This window comes from Homarus americanus, unplaced genomic scaffold (assembly GCF_018991925.1).
Source record: "Homarus americanus isolate GMGI-L3 unplaced genomic scaffold, GMGI_Hamer_2.0 scaffold47293, whole genome shotgun sequence".
Lineage (NCBI taxonomy): Eukaryota > Metazoa > Arthropoda > Malacostraca > Decapoda > Nephropidae > Homarus > Homarus americanus.
Genome location: NW_024716859.1, coordinates 425,879 through 444,539, shown reverse-complemented (window position 1 = coordinate 444,539; position 18,661 = coordinate 425,879). Strand labels below are relative to the sequence as shown.

The 18,661-nt window shown below is 38.7% G+C and overlaps 1 protein-coding gene across 5 annotated transcripts in view; it reads right to left on the bottom strand.

Annotated features, from left to right (window-relative positions):
* Positions 1–13,054, bottom strand: part of LOC121858514 — a 53,428-nt gene extending 40,374 nt beyond the window's left edge. For 2 of the 5 annotated variants that reach the window (XM_042354982.1, XM_042354985.1), the window contains exon 1: positions 12,674–13,054. Coding sequence is in view for 1 of the 5 variants with exons in the window: in XM_042354986.1 (XP_042210920.1) it covers positions 12,674–12,685 (12 nt within the window). In the remaining 4 variants the exon portion in view is untranslated. The remainder of the gene's footprint in view (positions 1–12,673) is intronic. The other 3 variants (XM_042354986.1, XM_042354983.1, XM_042354987.1) reach the window with 3 other exon arrangements.
* Positions 13,055–18,661: the final 5,607 nt, after the last annotated feature.

Below are 18,661 nucleotides of genomic sequence, written 5' to 3'. Positions count from 1 at the left end.
GTGCACAATATTTTCAATTTACCTGGAAAATTATAATTCAACATGTATCATCAGCAAGAGGAAATTATTACAGTATTGCTACAATACTGTACATCAATTTTATGAACATTTCTAATACCCACTGAGACCTACATACAGTACAGTACAGTACAGTATAAACAAGCTTTGGATTACATAAAGATTAACCATCCCAACTTATTTCACTTGTTGATTAAAATACATAAATGCTCCCTGGGTTGGATACGTTAGGTTAGGTCAGCATTAGGGTGTTTAATCATCAGGTGAAATAAGCTCGGAGGGGTAATAATCTTCATGTGATCCCAAATTTAAAATATTTCCATACGGGAATCATTTTTTGCCATAGTCAAGTGAAGTGTCCCAGGTTCAGAAGACGGGTATCACATTTGAGTTGTGGCACTAGAGATAAGTACAGTGCAGTACCCACTATCTTGCCCAAGAGATCTATATCTACCTTCTCTGGACAGTTCTAAAATATGATAACTTATCTCAACTAATTGCATCTCTTGTATCTATGCTCAAAACTACCGTACTCAGTCTTATACCCACGACAGTCTCAGATAACTGTCATAAAATTACGAGTCTCATAAAACTCGATGTTAAGCCTAGGCCAGTCTCAAAAGACTTGGTTTTATACCTACAACATTCGCATAAAACCCAGTCTTAAACCCGCGAGTCTTATAAAACGCAGTCTTAAACCAATGAGTCACAGAAAACCTCGTATCTTTAACCTGCAACAGCCACATAAAACTCGGTCTTAAACCTACGACAGTCGCATAAAACGCAGTCTTGAACCTGCGAGTCTCATAAAACGCAGTCTTAAACCCATGACAGTCACAGAAAACCTCATGTCTTTGACCTGCAACAGCCTCATAAAACCTCCAGACTTTAACCTAAAAGTAAAGTAAACAAAGCCAAAAAAACAAGTCTCTGGTATAACACTTAAAAGAGTAGAGACGACGGCCACCACCAAAGATATCAACGAACTGATACGGCCGAGGCGTTGAGGATCATACAGGGTCCTAGGGGTGTGTGTTGAGGCCATGTGCACAGACCAACAGAGGTATAATGACTTCTTGCTGCTTCACATTCAGGTGGTTTAGGGAATATATAGTCTATGAGAGCAGCTGGTCACGTCTACAAACCTGATGATTACGTGAGGATTAGACCCCATCCCCATCTTATGAGATAACCACCTTAATCCTAACCTGACCAAATCTAATGCTAATCTAACATAACCTCCTACGAATAAACTGGAGGGGGCCTAATCTTCATGAACTCCAAACCTTTAAAAGACAAATAAACAAGCATCGTAACAAACAAGATGCTGTAAACAACTACGGAGCTCTGAGTATAGTACAAGTATACATAGGTGAGACACTAGCTAATCTAATTCAGTTATTGTCCAACAAGTGAATGAAGATCTAGATACACTGTACACTTCTGACAACCTTTATCCAAAATTTGCATAAGTGAGATACAGTTTAATTACCTCCTGAATTAACAAGCTTAAGCCAGCAATTAAACCCTGATAAAATCTTAACACGTTGTTACTGTACCGCCTCTTTACAATGTGAAGTACAGCACAACATTTAATCAGATGAACTAGAATTTGTACTAAATCATTCTCTCTTTATAAATGATTTTCCTTGGTTTATAAATGACCTAATACAACAAATTACTCGTTAATGATAAAACAAATTGGATAATAAAATATAAATAGAGGGTATACACTAATATAACTTATAAACAGTACCACTTTTTTACCTGATCCAATAATTCTAGAGATATATGAAGGGTAAAAAATGTATCACATTAATCTACATTATGATACACTTGAGAGTTTAAATTAATAGAGGTACTACTAGTGCTGTCTGACAATGTACATTACTCTCTATGTAAAACACAAGAGAAGACACCCTAATAAAACCTGTTACAGTTTATGAGACAATGGTTGGAGGGAGAGACGGAGGGTGAGGAAATAGAACTCATTCAAGAGCACCGAGTATTTTTGCTTTTTTAAACTTTCACGAAGAAACCAACTCAATAACGAATGACTAAAAGACAAGTTCAAATCTCCCTCACTTGAGAAAAAGAAGGATTAGGTTTTTTAACCCTTTCACTACTGGATGCCACTTTTAATATTATATATGACTAATGCCAGATGATTTTATTGAACAGAAACCCCCCTGAGTGCACAAGGGTTAAGATGTGGCTTTATAAAGGGGGAGGGAGAGTGTGTTCCTTCCCACACCCCTTAGTAAAGCCTTGTGACATGACATACTGGAACAAATAACCCCATAAACTATAAAAAAAAAAAAAAAAAAAAAAAGGTCAAGTCACTCAAGTAATGTCGAGAGAATCCAGCCCAGTGAAGACCACCTAGTCACGATTGGCATTAGGGACACTCTTTACGTGCTTCAGGCCCTCAGTGCAAGGCCGTGTGAAGTTCCTGACACATGTTAAGAGTGATGATGTGTGTGTGGCATCATGACGAGAAGCCTCACTAAGATAACACCAATATGAAAGGAAAATAACTAACCAGTATGTGTATATACATAAACTTGAAAATTTAAATAAAAATTAGTAGATAAATAAAATAAAAAGGATATTACTGGATAGTGTTTTGTAGCAAAGTTAAAAATGAAAAAGAAAACAAAAATGGCTACAGTATCTTAAAGCAATATTCAGAAAGACAAAGTTAAAAGATAAATGGCTATAATATTTTAAATCAATGTTCTGAAAATAAACACCATAAACAAAAGTATAAATTACAGGTTATCTCATTAACCCAGTACTATATAAACATCTACAAATAAGCTTCTATCACACAATTCCATCTGCTTGATTAACTATCACTCTCTGAACTGACTTCCTATAGTAACTACTGTATTGTCATCTTTAACCTCTTTTGAAATGACAATAAAAACCACTCGTCATGCTCTCTCATACACGCCTGTAAGTCAAGCATCTTTGTGGGTTATAACTTTCCTCTCAATACATGACCTAGAGTGATTCCATCAATGGTAATAAACTGGACAGTAAAGTTCATAACAAATTAACAAAGAACAGTGATAAAATAATAATTAAAAGAGATCAATAAATCCACCATGTTACTGTACAGTATACTGTACCCCTCTCGAGCTCATCCCTTGTTATGTGTTAAAAGCAGTGAATTATAATAATTCACTGAATGTTGAGTGAGGAAGACATGATGCAACTGGTCGATATTATTTCAAGTTACTGTACCCTGCTGATCATATTACACCCTGCTGACTCCAATAATGCTTTGATAATTAATAAAATAGCTAAATAAAGATGAAATACTGTAGAATTACAGTACTGTATTTTATGAAAACATAATATTTAATTACAAGCAAGTTTTTATAATTTTGAGCTAGCTACACAATAAAGAGAAAGAATCTATTAAAAAAAACACACACTACAGTATGTCTTCCTTATGTCTCTATTTTTTTGGTGGTGGTGTTGGTTCTTGAGGCACCAAGTTGGTCTTCCCAAAACTCCCTCTTTCCTGGTGAATAATAATAATCAAAAGAGAATCCAATTATAGTAACTCACTCAGGAAACAATATATTGCAACGTGTTGGAAATGTCACTCTCACAAGTGTCCCATTACAGGAAATACTGTACGTCAAATACTGAATAACTGTTCTAGGATGTCCTAAGGAATGTGAAAGCTACACCTGGACTGCACAGTAGTTTCAGCTCCATCATAGATCCTCAAATACAGTTCTAGAGTTTGGGCTACATAGGTTGATCACACCACACAGTCAGTGGTACAGTCCACCACCCCATCCCCAGAGCCCCAACACTGAGTCTAACACCACCAAATAAAACTCTGACAATGAAGCCTTAACAGTGGAGTGTCCCCGGGTTTAGGACACCATCAGTACTTCTTCTGTTACCTTGACAGTTTCCTCAGACCTACAGTTCCTCAAGTAAATTCGCAGATTATTTCTACAAACCAAACTTAACGACACGTGACCCTCTAATTTGGGAAGATTAGGTTCAAGTTAGATAATGTGTGAGGAAACCAGAGGCAGACAGAGTATTGATGAAACCGCAAACCTAAGCACAACCCTTTAGTTACAGCCCTGTTGAGGGAGAAGTACAGACCTTGGTAACAGACGCTCCCTGAACAATTGCGATTCTATACGCAGAAGATTCAAACCACCCTGAGAAGTTATTTTAGGCCATATGTCTTATATTCTTGATTTCCGACTGTTGGCATTGTACCTTGGAAGTTTTCATCCTGTGTTAGTCAGGAGCGAGTGAGAGGAGACGCTACTGATGAGTGTTTACAGTACTGTGCTTCACGTTCAAGCTGCCGGCGCACGACACAATAAACTGCACCCCGGCGACCCTTCCCAACAAAAGTGTGTTACCATCTTGTGTGTTTAGTGATGAAGTCTCTGAGCTTCCCTGCATTTTCTCTCAGTTTTCTCCTGGTCTTTCAAGTTGTTACATCCGTCTGGTCAGAAACATAAAGCTCATACTTCAACAAGATAAGTAAGGAGCTACAGAAGAGAATCACTGCCTTATTACCTGAAAATCAAAGGCAGAATTGTTAAATCACATGCAGAAAAAAAAATCATATACAGTGAATTGTACAAACACACACCCCCCCATATTCAAACAAACCCACATGTGTTGCTTACAAGGTCACTTTTGGGTGGAGGACAAATAATTTACAACTCGCTCTTTCCTTAACTCCATATTTCCCCAAAACTAGTTATTTCAATCTAAAGTACTGTAGTTGCACTGTGTTGTGAATCTAAATACATATATGTTGATTATCTTTTGGTACCTAATCCCTTGAAATTGTTGTAAGGATCAATGTACTGTAAGGTTTAGCAACAGAGCCATACATCCAGGAATGTCATATGATGTTATGTTGACAGACCAGTTTTCCGGATACCCTAATGAGTTGTAGCAAATATGCTGTCAAATTATCTACAAAACCAACATACAGTATCATATACGATAAAGTACGACATATACACTACCTCACTGGGTCCTGCACGGATGACTTGTTACCCAGTGGTCAGTGTGGGAGGAGTGTGGTGAGCCGTGGTATAGATGGTCAGTACACCGCCTTCACAAGTATTGGGTTCAAGTCCTGAGTAATAAAATGATCTATCCTTTCTTGTCGGATCACATATGGTAATATGAGAGGTGTGAGGAAACAACCATACCCAGGAGCTACAGTCTACCCACCTACTGTACGGTATCGACAAATTTATGGATTCTCTTTAAGAAATCTGCCAAGTAGTATTCATGCATCTACTCTTCTCTAGGTGTCAAACAATGTAGTACAGTACATTACTCTGGATAAAAAAAAGCATAGCTACAATTCTTGGCAGAAAAAAATACAATTGGTTTGGGCACACAAGATGCAATTTAATTTTACTTTATGTTACTATACGAGTTAAATGTAGGTAAATGTTCTCTCTCAAGTTGGTCGTAAGATGGCACAAAGAATGAAATCATGTAACTTTATGAAAACAGAAAAATTGCAGGGTCAGGAACCCCCAAAAAAGAATTACGTAGCGGAGTTATCGTGTACTGTACAGTGGTCAGCTGAGAGTGATATTTACTATTGTATTTTCATTGTCTTCCATGGATAACTCCCTCATTTAAAATTTATTGTTATAATTGAAAATAAAACAGTTAAACAAGTACACATCCCGATTCTTAAACTCGAGAGTAGGATCTCGGGGGGGGCCATCTACTAACTGCAGATACTGTATATGCCTCTTGGGTATGTAATGGTCTTCGAGGTGGTTTATAAACTTTTTATTAACTTTCCCGTGCCTGATTGAAGTGCGAACTAGTAAGGTGACAGAGACCCAGCATCAGGTTGGTAGTCTTCCTTTAGTTCTAAAAATTTGGACAGTACAGTAATGTATCAGGCATACCTCGGAGACCACGTAGAATGGCAATTTTCGAACTGACACAGCACTACACTCAAAGAACCTTATCAGAGACAGATCATCTTAATATGCACAGGATCTTTGTATCAATCCTAACGTTTATTGGCAGAATTTAACTTCTTCAGTTCAGTGTCAACATAAACATCCAGATTTTCACATTTTATTTCAATACGGTAAGGTAAATAAATGTTTTTGTCAGGCTGGGTCATGTACTAAAAAAAAAAAAAAAAAAATCCACTTACACTTCAGTCATTTGTATGAAAGAGTGAATAGCATCTGGCATATTACTTGTGATAGAGTAAAAAAAATATATATATCTGTCTCATCACACAGCCTTGTGGCAAGAGACTTGTCACAGGTAGCTACATGGGATGATTTTGTCAGTGATCATCATGCACTGTTTGTGATTGCAAGTCACTAGTCCATGATAAGAGATATGAGACACTATTTTTTTTTCTCAATTCAATCATCAGAATTTCATGAGCAACACTGTTAAATGAATTGGCTAAGTCAAAGTACCAGATATACTGCAATGTTAAAACATAACACAGTACAGTACAATATTACCAGGGTTCTAAGATAAGTGACAATACATCCACTACCTCCTGCAACTGTGTGCAGCATGAGCACTCTGGTATAAATCTATGCTGGTATTCTTTCACAAGGTTGTTCCATTATGAAAAGTCCATCATGACATCACGTACAGTATACTGTAAAGCTCTCGAGCACTTTGCACACTATGCAAGTTAAGCTCACCGCCCATCAATTATTCATTCAACAGCAATTGTCCTTTTGAGCATAGTACAGTACAGTGCTGTACTGTACTCATATAGCCACTGTATGTATTCATCCATACTCTGAGATGCACAAAATCAGCACGGGGTTATAATGAACCTTCAGTTTAGATAATCCTGTTTTGCTTCACTCTTAACAATGTTATACAGGTACTTCAGTGCTGTCCTGTAGGGCCTTCCCTCAAAACTAGGCAGATTATTTGGCTTGTCTCTTGCAAAAACTCCACTTGTTCTGATTAGAACCCACGTATCTATGGTCTTTTAAGCCTCAGATCTGCTATACTGTACCCACGTATGTCCTTTAACGCTTTTATTTTTGTGTAAAACACATTTTAAGGCAGATTTGAACACAGTTTGAGCTATAGAACCTTACTACCTATTTCCCAAAAGGATCTATCAGTACCTTGATTTTCTTTTCTATTTGGGGGGCACTGCAGCAATACAGTATACAGTAAAAAAAAAAAAAAAAAAAAAAAAAACACACAAATAGTTAATGTAGCTATATTAAATAAGTGACATTAATATCTGGTAGCCTCGAGCTGTGTAATAGGTATTGCGCTGCTGCCTTGTCAGAAGTGAAACTCCAAACCATTATTTTCTGAATTACACTAGGAATCAGTTAAAGCTCCCTGGGTCTAGAGTTTGATCAATGGACTTCTGGAATGTCCCTAGGTTAGGCTTCTACCGAGGAAGCCCTAAACCCAGGGAATATATACTGAACCATCGACGGGGCCATAAAACTGTGGTGCCCTTGGGAATAGGACTACAGTATGTTATGTTTTGCGTGTCATCTGGTCACAGGTCTCTGGCCCTCGATTACACTGCATGAATTTACCCTGTATTCTCTGTGCACGTAGGCCTAGGTCAGATTAGCAATAGGTTAGGTTAAGTGAGGAACCCAAGCAAAAATAACCGAAAGATGATAATTAAAGCATCAACTCGGCCCTAGGACCTGATACTGTATTTATGTTTAAGAGTTAAGGTGCCAATAACAGAGAGCTATGGGTCTACCCTGAGAATAGACCTATATGTATGGAACTGTAATTGGTACAGACACGGAGTGACTGCCATTACAGTTACTTTGGGCAAAGTATTTGATTATGGTTACAACTACACTTAGTCTGACCACAAATTGACAGATTTTCAGAATTGGATTGAAATACCATAGGCCATATTGGTATAGTTAACAGTACAGTACTATAGTACTAATGAATTACAGAGTTATCTTAAAAATAAACTTGCATTATAAGGAGTGATCAAGAAACAGTTAAATTAATACAAAAATTTTGAAACTGAAGAATACAGGTGTACAGTATAAAACAGTACAGTAGTGTACAATATATGTAAATCATTCCTGGCCACTGATTCAAAGACCGCTTAGATTTCAGTATAAAACAACAAAACATCACATTCACTCAAATAACACCTGAAATCAATGGAGTGTAAAATAAATAATACTGTAGTGCGTATGTAAACAAATACATTACAACAGGTAGGTTATGACATAGGTTACAGTAGAGCTTAATATACACCTGTGGGGAGCTTACTACTGTTAAATATGTACCGGGTACTGTACTTAAACTGTATTTCTGTGCTTCAAAACAATGATCCTTAACACACACTAAGGCAGTTCAGACAAAATACAACATATGAAAAAACTTCAGTGGACACATTTTGTAAGTGAACACAGTAGAGAATAGTTAGAACCTCACTTATGATTACCATATTACTCAATACAACGGACATAATGGTAAAAACTGGGTATCTCCGAGGTCCTTTTTACTAACAGATAACACTACGATAGTTAATTTATGGTGTTTATATTTCAATGTAATTTTAAATGGATCTATGAAAGAAGACATTCAACATAGAGTACTCGGAGTCTGTGATGATGATATAACAACAGTGTTAAGTAGAAAATCCCTTTATGACAAAAACTCTTAATAGTTTACTACTGAAAACTGATCATCTATCTATGTAATCTATGGCTACAAATAATTAATCAAGATAACTCATTACAATTAACTAGATACATTACCATACTCTTAATTAACAACCAAGTGAAATCACAAGGAATTTTTGTGTAATTAATTCCAGTAGATAATCCATGCATGATAGGTAACTGCTATCTGTAATTGATGTTAAACCTAGATATAAAAATACAGTGAACCATCCTTGCACAATACAGTATAAACACCATTGAACTGTTGCACTGTCACTGCTGGCTCACAGCACCACACCAAATTCTCAAGACCTTCATCAAGTACACCCTTAAAGTTCCCATACCCACGGCGAACAATTTAAGGAGCATTCCTCTGTAAAAAATATCACACCATCCAACACATCACAGTACTGTATCACATTGTGGGCTAAGGATTCCGTCAGGTAGAGGACCGCCGGAATACAAGTGTGCTGTGCCCAGTGACATGCACACCCAGGCCAAAAACTAATAGGTTCATGTACTGGCATACCATTCAAGGTTTGTATTAGTTGGCTTTATGCTCTGACATGTCTAGTGGTTAATTTCTGATCACGATTAAATTGCTTTCAGGTAGATAATATGTTGGTTACCTTCATAGTACACACACACACACACACACACTTGCGTTACTGTATTATTTGTGGTAGGATGACTTGTGGTTGCAAAGGATGGAAGGATAGGTTATGAGATACAGTATGTGATAATAGTCATTATGAGGGTTGAAGTTATATATTTCGGCTGGTTATGAAGGAATGCATGACAGGTTATGAGATGGGGTTATTATACAAACACTGCTGGTTATGAGTGAGAGAATATGAGGAAGGAATGATGAATGTTATGAGGAATAGGATGATAATGATTATGAGGAATGACATAACAAGTGATTATGAGGGAATGAACTATGGGTATTATGAGGGAAAGGTTGAGTACAATTATGAGGAGGTGTACAAAAAGTTCACAAATGGAAAGCAAATGAGTTAGCTACAGTATTTCTTCGATCATGAGTGGGTGGGCTAATTTTTATTCAGTAATGAGTAAGTGGCCTAAGTTATTCATTCATGAGTGGGTGGGCTAACTTATTCATATATGAGTTTTGATACTAGACAAATTCATGGGAAGATGAGTAACAAATTGCCTACCAGCTAACCCATTAATTCCCAAGACATATCGGACTGATTCATGGGTAATGGGGTCACCAGCCATGGGAAGGTAGGTCATTCAAATACTCACTCATGGGGATTGGACTATAAAACAACCTCCCCATTGTTTAGGAGGAGTCAAAACAACCCATGAGAATGAACCTGCTTCACCCAGCTACTCACAATATGAACCAGTTAAGAATTTTATGAGGTGAGTCAGTCTAGTAAAGCACAGGTTATGAGTTCACTTAAGCCATTCATAAGGTGAGCCTCATCACTCCTTCCTGAGGCTGGGCATGTACAGTATACATATATTCATGAACTAAGAAAAAAAAAAAAGAGTACTTTATTACCCATTGAAGACACAGGTAACTCACTCGTACATGGTAGTGAGGTGGTCAAGTTGCTTATTCAGTTTTATAGGCAAGACAAATGTTTTCGTGGGAGTGGGCCAAGTTTAGCCACTCCAAGAGAAATGGGTAATTTTATTCATTTATGGTCTGGATTTGTCTTGTATCTATCCACAGACCCCAAACTAACCTAACCTATTTACTCACTAGGTCATCCTATTATTCATACAGTGGTTAAAGTTATCCTACTATTAAATTAAACAAAATAGGCCATTCTACTGTTCATTTGCATAGTTGGGTCAAACTACTTTCTCAACTCCCTATTTCACCAACACACCTCACTGCCATTTATCCTCGCTGGGAATGCAGATCACTAAAATTTCTGAGTTAACTATATAAACAGGAAAACACAAATGACAATGTCAATTTTATAATTTTGAAAAACACTGAAAAACAAAAAACATTTCACAATTTCTTTAAAAACCTCGTAGAAATTATTTTTCGTAATTTCCTTTTCACAATTTCTATGAAAAAAATGTCTTATTCTATTTATATAAAAAAAACCACTTTAATAATAATTTTGCCATGTTGCAGATTTTTTTTATAATTTCTTTGAAAATCTCAAAAAAGTGTAATCACTACTAATGAGTTTCGCGTTGGTTAATCTGGGGAAATAACATAATAATCCTAACTCATTATAATTACCCATAAAGATCGCTCATAATACTCAAACTACTGCCATAGTCACTCACAATAGCCATTGACTCTCATTAATTATACACATAACTCACATCACTGATCAGACAACTCAATGCTACTCATAATAATGAGTCATCATGATCACTTTAAATAATCATACTAATAATGATCACTCATTAATTAAACAAACTCATTACTATACTACAACACTCACTCATAATTACTCATAATAATCACATAATAACCATAATCATAATAATTACGATCCCAATTAATAACCAAACTCATAATAACCACTCACGGTAATGACTCATTATACTCATTTAATAATCGTACTCATTATGATTCCAAAATAATCTATTATAAATCACTCATAAAAATAAGTCATTATAATCCTCTACTCATAAAAATCTGAAGTCAAAGCAACCACTCACAGCCACCTCATACTCACATGTAATGAGTCATAGCTACCTTACAAAAACATGACTGCTCATAATCACCTCATTCAGACATCACTACTCACAATTACCTCACACACATATAACTATACTCAAAATCACCTCACGCTAACCCCAAACCACTCATAACCACCTCACACAGACAATTACTCATAACACCTTAGAACCACCTCATAACTACTCATAATCACAACACACTCACATATCTACTCATAGGCATCTCACAATCACTCATAACCACCTCACACTCACCCAAAATCCCACTGTGGTCTCGTGCCATCGAAATTATTCACATTTTGTCGACAAACACACACACAAACACACGCTTAATACAGTCGTTGTAACTCCATCAACACACGTTAAACTCCTTCATTAATCGTCTATCACACTTGTTAAACTTCCACCAAACTTGTTAAATACCTTCGTTAAATCTCCACCGCACTTGTTGAAACACCTAATCCAAAACACACGTCAAACACCTTCATTAATCGCCTAACACTTGTTAAACCTCCACCGCACTTGTTAAAACACCTTATCCCAAACACACATCAAACACCTTCATTAATCGCCTATCACTTGTTAAACCTCCACCACACATGTAAAATACCTTCGTTAAACCTCCACCACACACGTTAAAACACCATTTTACATCTATCACACTTGTTAAACCTCTACCACACGTTAAAACACCTCGTTATACCTGCAACCATACATGCACAAAACCCCCTTCACTGTACCTCCAACCACACATATTAAAAACACCATAATTATTCATCAATTGATAATGAATGTAAAGTATGATTCACAAGAGAGGGTTTCAGGGAGCGGCCCCAGACACACACACACACAGTCTTCCAAGAACTTAGTTGTGTGGGGCAGCTCAAAATATATATCTTCACATTCGCCAAAGTTATTCTCAAGTCAAATTTTTCACTTCAGGAGTTTATTTTTGCTCGGAACTTACTTTAGATTCTGTAATTTCTTTTAATTTGTTCTGTGGTTATATAGACACTCGTAGTATAGTTCAACACTGATGGTACATTATTATACTCTTATATGTCCATAGATTTTGTATTAACCACTAATTAATCATTATATCACTTGTGGAGATAATGTCCTTGTTTTTCTCTATTATTTCACTACTACACTCACCACTCACTCCGTCATGGACTCAAAACTCATTAATATTTCTTAGAGGCGGAGACCCATGGTAATGTGCCCCCTGTTTTTCCCCTTAAACACTCTATAATACCACACAGTAAATAACTAAGTCCACGTACCTTTGGAGACATAAATAGCGGAGAGAACTGATCCAACACTGGTGCGGCCCGACGCGACCTTAAGACTCTCTCAAATTCGATTAATCGTCGACTGCTTTCATTTTCCTGTTTTTCGTTTTTGGGTGGAAAGAGTTAGAGGGGCGAGGGTCACCACCACCACCACCGCCGCCCTCTTTTTCAAACACGGGATCAAAACACCACTAATAACACCGGGTTCCCTTCTCAAAGCACACCCCACACCATCCGAAATTACTCCGACATCCTCCGCTTACCTTGAACCCAGTCACTATGGCGCCTTTCGAATTTTATTTAGATAATTTTTTGCTCAAAAATATTCAGACCGACCGTCCCCCTGACGGCCGCTAACGCAACTACCGCCCAGTCCACTCAGCCACACGCAAGATTATTACCTCAAACTTTCCCTTAAGTCCAAATACTTTTTTAAATAACGCATATATTTACTTTAAATATATATTTCTGTCTTAATTTAACACATTTGGAGGAAAAGAGAACAAATCAAAAGTTTTATCAAATATCTCGAACGTACGACACACTTTCCCACTGTCGGCGCCAACATGCGGCCACCCAGCTGATTTGAGTGAAGGCACAACAACTCCATCAAATATCACCAAACCCAGGGAATTTGGACACGCTTGGGCACACAACACGCCCACATTAGCATGTATACAATGCCAAATACCTCCCTACGACGCTGTATATTCGTATACAGCGCCGCAATAATAACGGAGATAAACATAAACTGGCGACCCGGGTGAGCTCTTTGCGGAAGGGGGGTGCGGGAGGTGACGGGCGGGAGGAGGAGGAGGGAGGGGGGAATAATAAATTTTTATATGGCCTCTGTGCCTCAGATAATGGAGAACGCCGGCATTCCGTATCAGGTGGGATGGTTAGCCTCGCTCCGCCTCGCCGCCGCCCGTTTCTTCTGTTTGATGTTTGGAAATTGAAAAATTCTCAAACCCCGCGGCTGTCTGATTGTTTCATAGGAAAAAAAAAACACGCGGGTCCCTGTGTGTGTATTACTCATTTCGTATTCAAGTCAGGGTTATGCCGAGAATTACGAGGGGTTCGTATTGGGGATTATAAAGTTCACTTCGTTATCATTTTCTTCATTCTACTTGAGTATAACATAAAGATGATAAGTGTAATGTAGACGGTAGCGAGGGAAGCTGCTCCATTCTGACATCGTCTAAAATTAACTATAATTTGAAACAAAAAACCCTTGGACCCGTTTCTGGGGCGCTGCCAACGCTGCTTCTTTGTGAATTTTGGCTGGCCTGGTCGCGTTTACACCTCGGAAAGTTGCGGTGGCATGAGTTTGTTTATCTTATTGTCGTCTATTTCACCAACTCTCTCTCTCTCTTTCTCTCTCACTGTCTCTCATTCTCTCACTATCTCACTCGTCATGATGCTGTCTGTGCATGGTAGTTACGCATAATGACTCCCCCACCAGTAAATACTAAGTCCTCCCTCATCACATTTCCCTCCATGTGAACACTCAACAAGCCACAGAGTTAAAAATAATCAATATCGACTCCGGGCCGCCATAATTACCCCCAAAAGTCATCAATTGTAGATAAAGGTTGGCTGCCCTGCGCCCACTACCACCGCCCCTACTTTTGACGGGGGGTTGGCAGCCCTGAAATTATTTTTCTCACCTCAATTTTGGGCGAAACGGAAACACCTGTCAACCCTCGGGCGGTTACTTTAAATGGTTTTGTTATTCGCTCTATTATCTGCGTTTCCCTTCTGCTGTATGGAGAGTTTCTAATCTGCGGTCGCGTTTACTTTGTAATCTCTATGTACTTAGTGGTTTATGTTCCCTATTGCTTGTGTTAAACCACGAGAGATGACGGCTGCGGTTTTTCTTACTGTGTGAATAATAATCATCCATGTAGCAATATCTCTGTGCTGGTTTCAATATTAATAATAAAATAACGTCAATGGATGTTTTAGATTTTGCAAGAGCATCAATACGCGCTTTGATTAGTGAGTTTATTGAAGCAATATTTGTGTTTGGAATGGTTTCATGGCTGCCGTCGACCTGTACACATAGATGAACGATAATTTCAGGTCTCGGGAGTCTTTGTTACAATACAATGAGATGAGTCACGCCTCATTACACCCTCACCATTGTATCTATCTCCCTCACTCCCCCTCCCCCCTCTCATGTGCCTCATTCTCCTCTTTTGACTCATAATCTCCCTCATAAGTGGGGTTTTTTCTTAAGTGTTTTGGTATCATTGTGACTTAACACTTTAGTGTCTCTGCTCTCACACTTTACTGTCACTTCTTTACTTTAGTGTAATGATGTGTGCGCGTGTGTATGTATGTGTCCGTATGTGTATGTATGTGTGAATTGTGTGTACATGTGTGTATCTGGGTATTTGGATATGTATGTATGTATGTATACGTGTTTGAAAGGCCAAGTGTGTGCTTATTAACGCTCTGAATACTAAACAACAAATTAATACTTTTTCTCTTTTATAATTTCAATTAAACTTTTAGAATCCTGTCGGGAAATTGATTTGGGTTTGATGAAGATTAACGTAATATCAATGAAATATTAATCTTAGCAAGTGACATTTGTATCATAGACGAGGTGTGTGTGAGGAGGTGGCACACACACACACACACACACACACACACACACACACATCAATTCTTGTTTCCTACCTACCACATTCTACTATACTACACACTACACACACTCTACCACACCCTAACCACACTCCATCACTCACACTACCACACTCTATCACACCTCACCACATGCTACCACACTCAACCATACTACCAAACTACTACACGCTACCACACTCTTACCACACTCTAACACACTACACCATTGTAACGCACTATCACACGACCAATCTCATCCAAACTACCACACTCAACCAAACTACCACAGTCACCCAAACTACACACTCAATCAAACTACCACACTCAACCAAACTACCACACTCAACCTAACTACCACTCAACCAAAGTACCACTCGACCAAACTACCACACTCAACCAAACTACCACTCACCCAAACTACCACACTCAATCAAACTACCACACTCAACCAAACTACCACACTCAATCAAACTACCACACTCAACCAAACTACCACACTCAACCAAACTACCACACTCAACCAAACTACCACAACCTACGACTAGCCATAAAGATTCTAAAAGATTAGTAAGAAAACACGTATATAGTTATGGAAGCCTCGAACGTGTCTCATCTAACGTATTGTAACTTTTTTATCGTTAGTTAAGTGAGTTAGAAATATTATCTTTTCTCCTAACCTAACCTAACCTTTTTTTTTGCGGAAATCCGTGTTCAGGTTTAGCGACAATAGTTACTTTAGTATTATATAAGTGTGTGTGTGTGTGTGTGTGTGTGTGTAGTGTGTGTGTGTGTGTGTGTGTGTGTGTGTGTGTGTGTGTGTGTGTGTGTGTGTGTGTGTGTGTGTGTGTGTGTGTGTGTGTGTGTGTGTGTGTGTGTGTGTGTAGATGTGTGTGTGTGTGTGTGTGTGTGTGTGTGTGTGTGTGTGTGTGTGTAGTGTGTGTGTGTGTGTGTGTGTGTGTGTGTGTGTGTGTGTGTGTGTGTGTGTGTGTGTGTGTGTGTGTGTGTGTGTGTGTGTGTGTGTGTGTGTGTGTGTGTGTGTGTGTGTGTGTGTGTGTGTGTGTGTGTGTGTGTGTGTGTGTGTGTGTGTGTGTGTGTGTGTGTGTGTGTGTGTGTGTGTGTGTGTGTGTGTGTGTGTGTGTGTGTGTGTGTGTGTGTGTGTGTGTGTGTGTGTGTGTGTGTGTGTGTGTGTGTGTGTGTGTGTGTGTGTGTGTGTGTGTGTGTGTGTGTGTGTGTGTGTGTTTGTGTGTTGAGCGGTACCTTTAAGTGTAACCGCTCCAAACACACACACGTCTACTGTACAGGTAAATGAACCCTCCCTACACGTCAGCACCTGTAGGAAAAATAACAGAAATTCCATATCTCTTATAACCAACTCCCAGCAGTATAATAGTTTGACCTTAATATATTACTTGCTATATTATCTGACAATATTACCAATGTACAGACGTGGCTATATCAAACTTATATATTTAGTTAGTAATGGGATGGTGTGTACTCTTAAAGGATAATAGTCTTATTTTTTCCTTCTCACCTTATATTTAGATAATTTCTATAATATTTCTCTGGTTTTGGAGATAAATTCCCTATTTTTCCCCTACTCCCAGAGATAATTCCCCTATTTCCTCTACTCCCAGGGGTAATTTCTCACGCCTATTCCAGACATAACTCCCTCACTTCTCAGCTAGTCGAGAGAGAGAGAGAGAGAGAGAGAGAGAGAGGTGGCGAAGCAGGGAACGAGTTTTTGTTTTCTTTGCCTCTGGGATGAGTGAAATTTACTCATCCACTTACTCGTTCATTCACTTACTCACTCACAAGTTATTTCACTCATACACTTACTGTAGTCTATATATATAAGTACTTTCTATCAATGTTTACATCTCTCTCTCTCTATATCTATCTACAGATATATAATTACCTATGTCTCCATTTCCTCTCTCTCTCTCTCTCTCTCTCTCTCTCTCTCTCTCTCTCTCTCTCTCTCTCGTAAAACTAAGAAAGAATAAGAGGTTTTTGGTCTACCCTTGGTTGTCTTGACATACCATTTTTTGTTTACCTGTTCTGTGTGTGTACACTTGAACCTATATGGCGAATTTTACTGTATGAATGTGTGAATGTATGTATGTATGTATGTATGTATGTATGTATGTATGTATGTTATGAATGTGTGTAACTATATACATTAATACTCGTATGCTGTATATCCATCTATCCATCCATCCCTCCATCTATCGTGTGGAACAAGGCAGGTCGTCCCTTAACCAGAGGCCCCATTGTGAGAAAAAAATTCAGTCCGTTTAAACGAGGGGTTCTTGACCTCCCTCCCTAGATTCTCACTCCCTCCCCCTTCGCTCCCTGGATCCTCACTCCCTCCCTCCCCTTCCTCCCTGGATCCTCCCCCTCCCTCCCTAGATTCTCCTCCCTCCCCTTCGCTCCCCTGGATCCTCCTCCTCCCTCCCCTTCGCTCCCTGGATCCCTCTCCCTCCCTCCCCTTCCTCCGGTCCTCCTCCCTCCCTCCCTGATTCTCACTCCCTCCCCCTTCCTCCTGGATTCTCCTCCTCCCCTCCTAGATTCTCTCCTCCCTCTCCCCTGGATCCTCCTCCTCCCCCCTCTCCCATGGAGTTCTCCCTCTCTCCCTTCCTCCCTAGATCCTCCTCCCCTCCTCTCCTCCTCCACCCCCCTTCTTTCTGGAACGTCCCTCCCCTTCTCTCCCCTATTTCTTTCTGGATATAAACTCCCTCCACCACTTTCTCTCTCCCTTCCTGGCTTCTCCCTCCCTCCCTCCCTCCCTTAACCTTTCTCCCTCTCGCTCATCATATATCTCCCTAAAATTCTTCACCCTTCTCTCCCTTCCCCTATCTTCTCCCTCTTTAACTGCATTGCTTTCACCCTTGTTGGTCTTCATTCATTACACTACAGGATAGAAGGAATGAAGAAGGAACACTTACCCTCCATTCATTCATTGAGAGGACACACCCTTCCTTCATTCATCACAATACACTTTCTCCCCATTTATTTATTGTTATTCATTCACTGTCACTGTTTTACACACACACACACACACACACACACACACACACACACACACACACACACACACACACACACACTATCATACAATGGTCATCATATTACTATAAAATCATTACGAATATTTTATAATTTTCTCAACTTAAAGACAATAATCATCACGTAAGAGTTTTAATTTGAGAAAATATAAGACTTTTATTATACTTCTAAAACTATTACTTATTTTATGAGTTTATTATTATAATACTTTGGGTTATGTTTTTGTTCTGACGTTTTAAGTAAGGGTTTGGTTGTCACGGTATGTTAGGTTAGGTTAGGTAA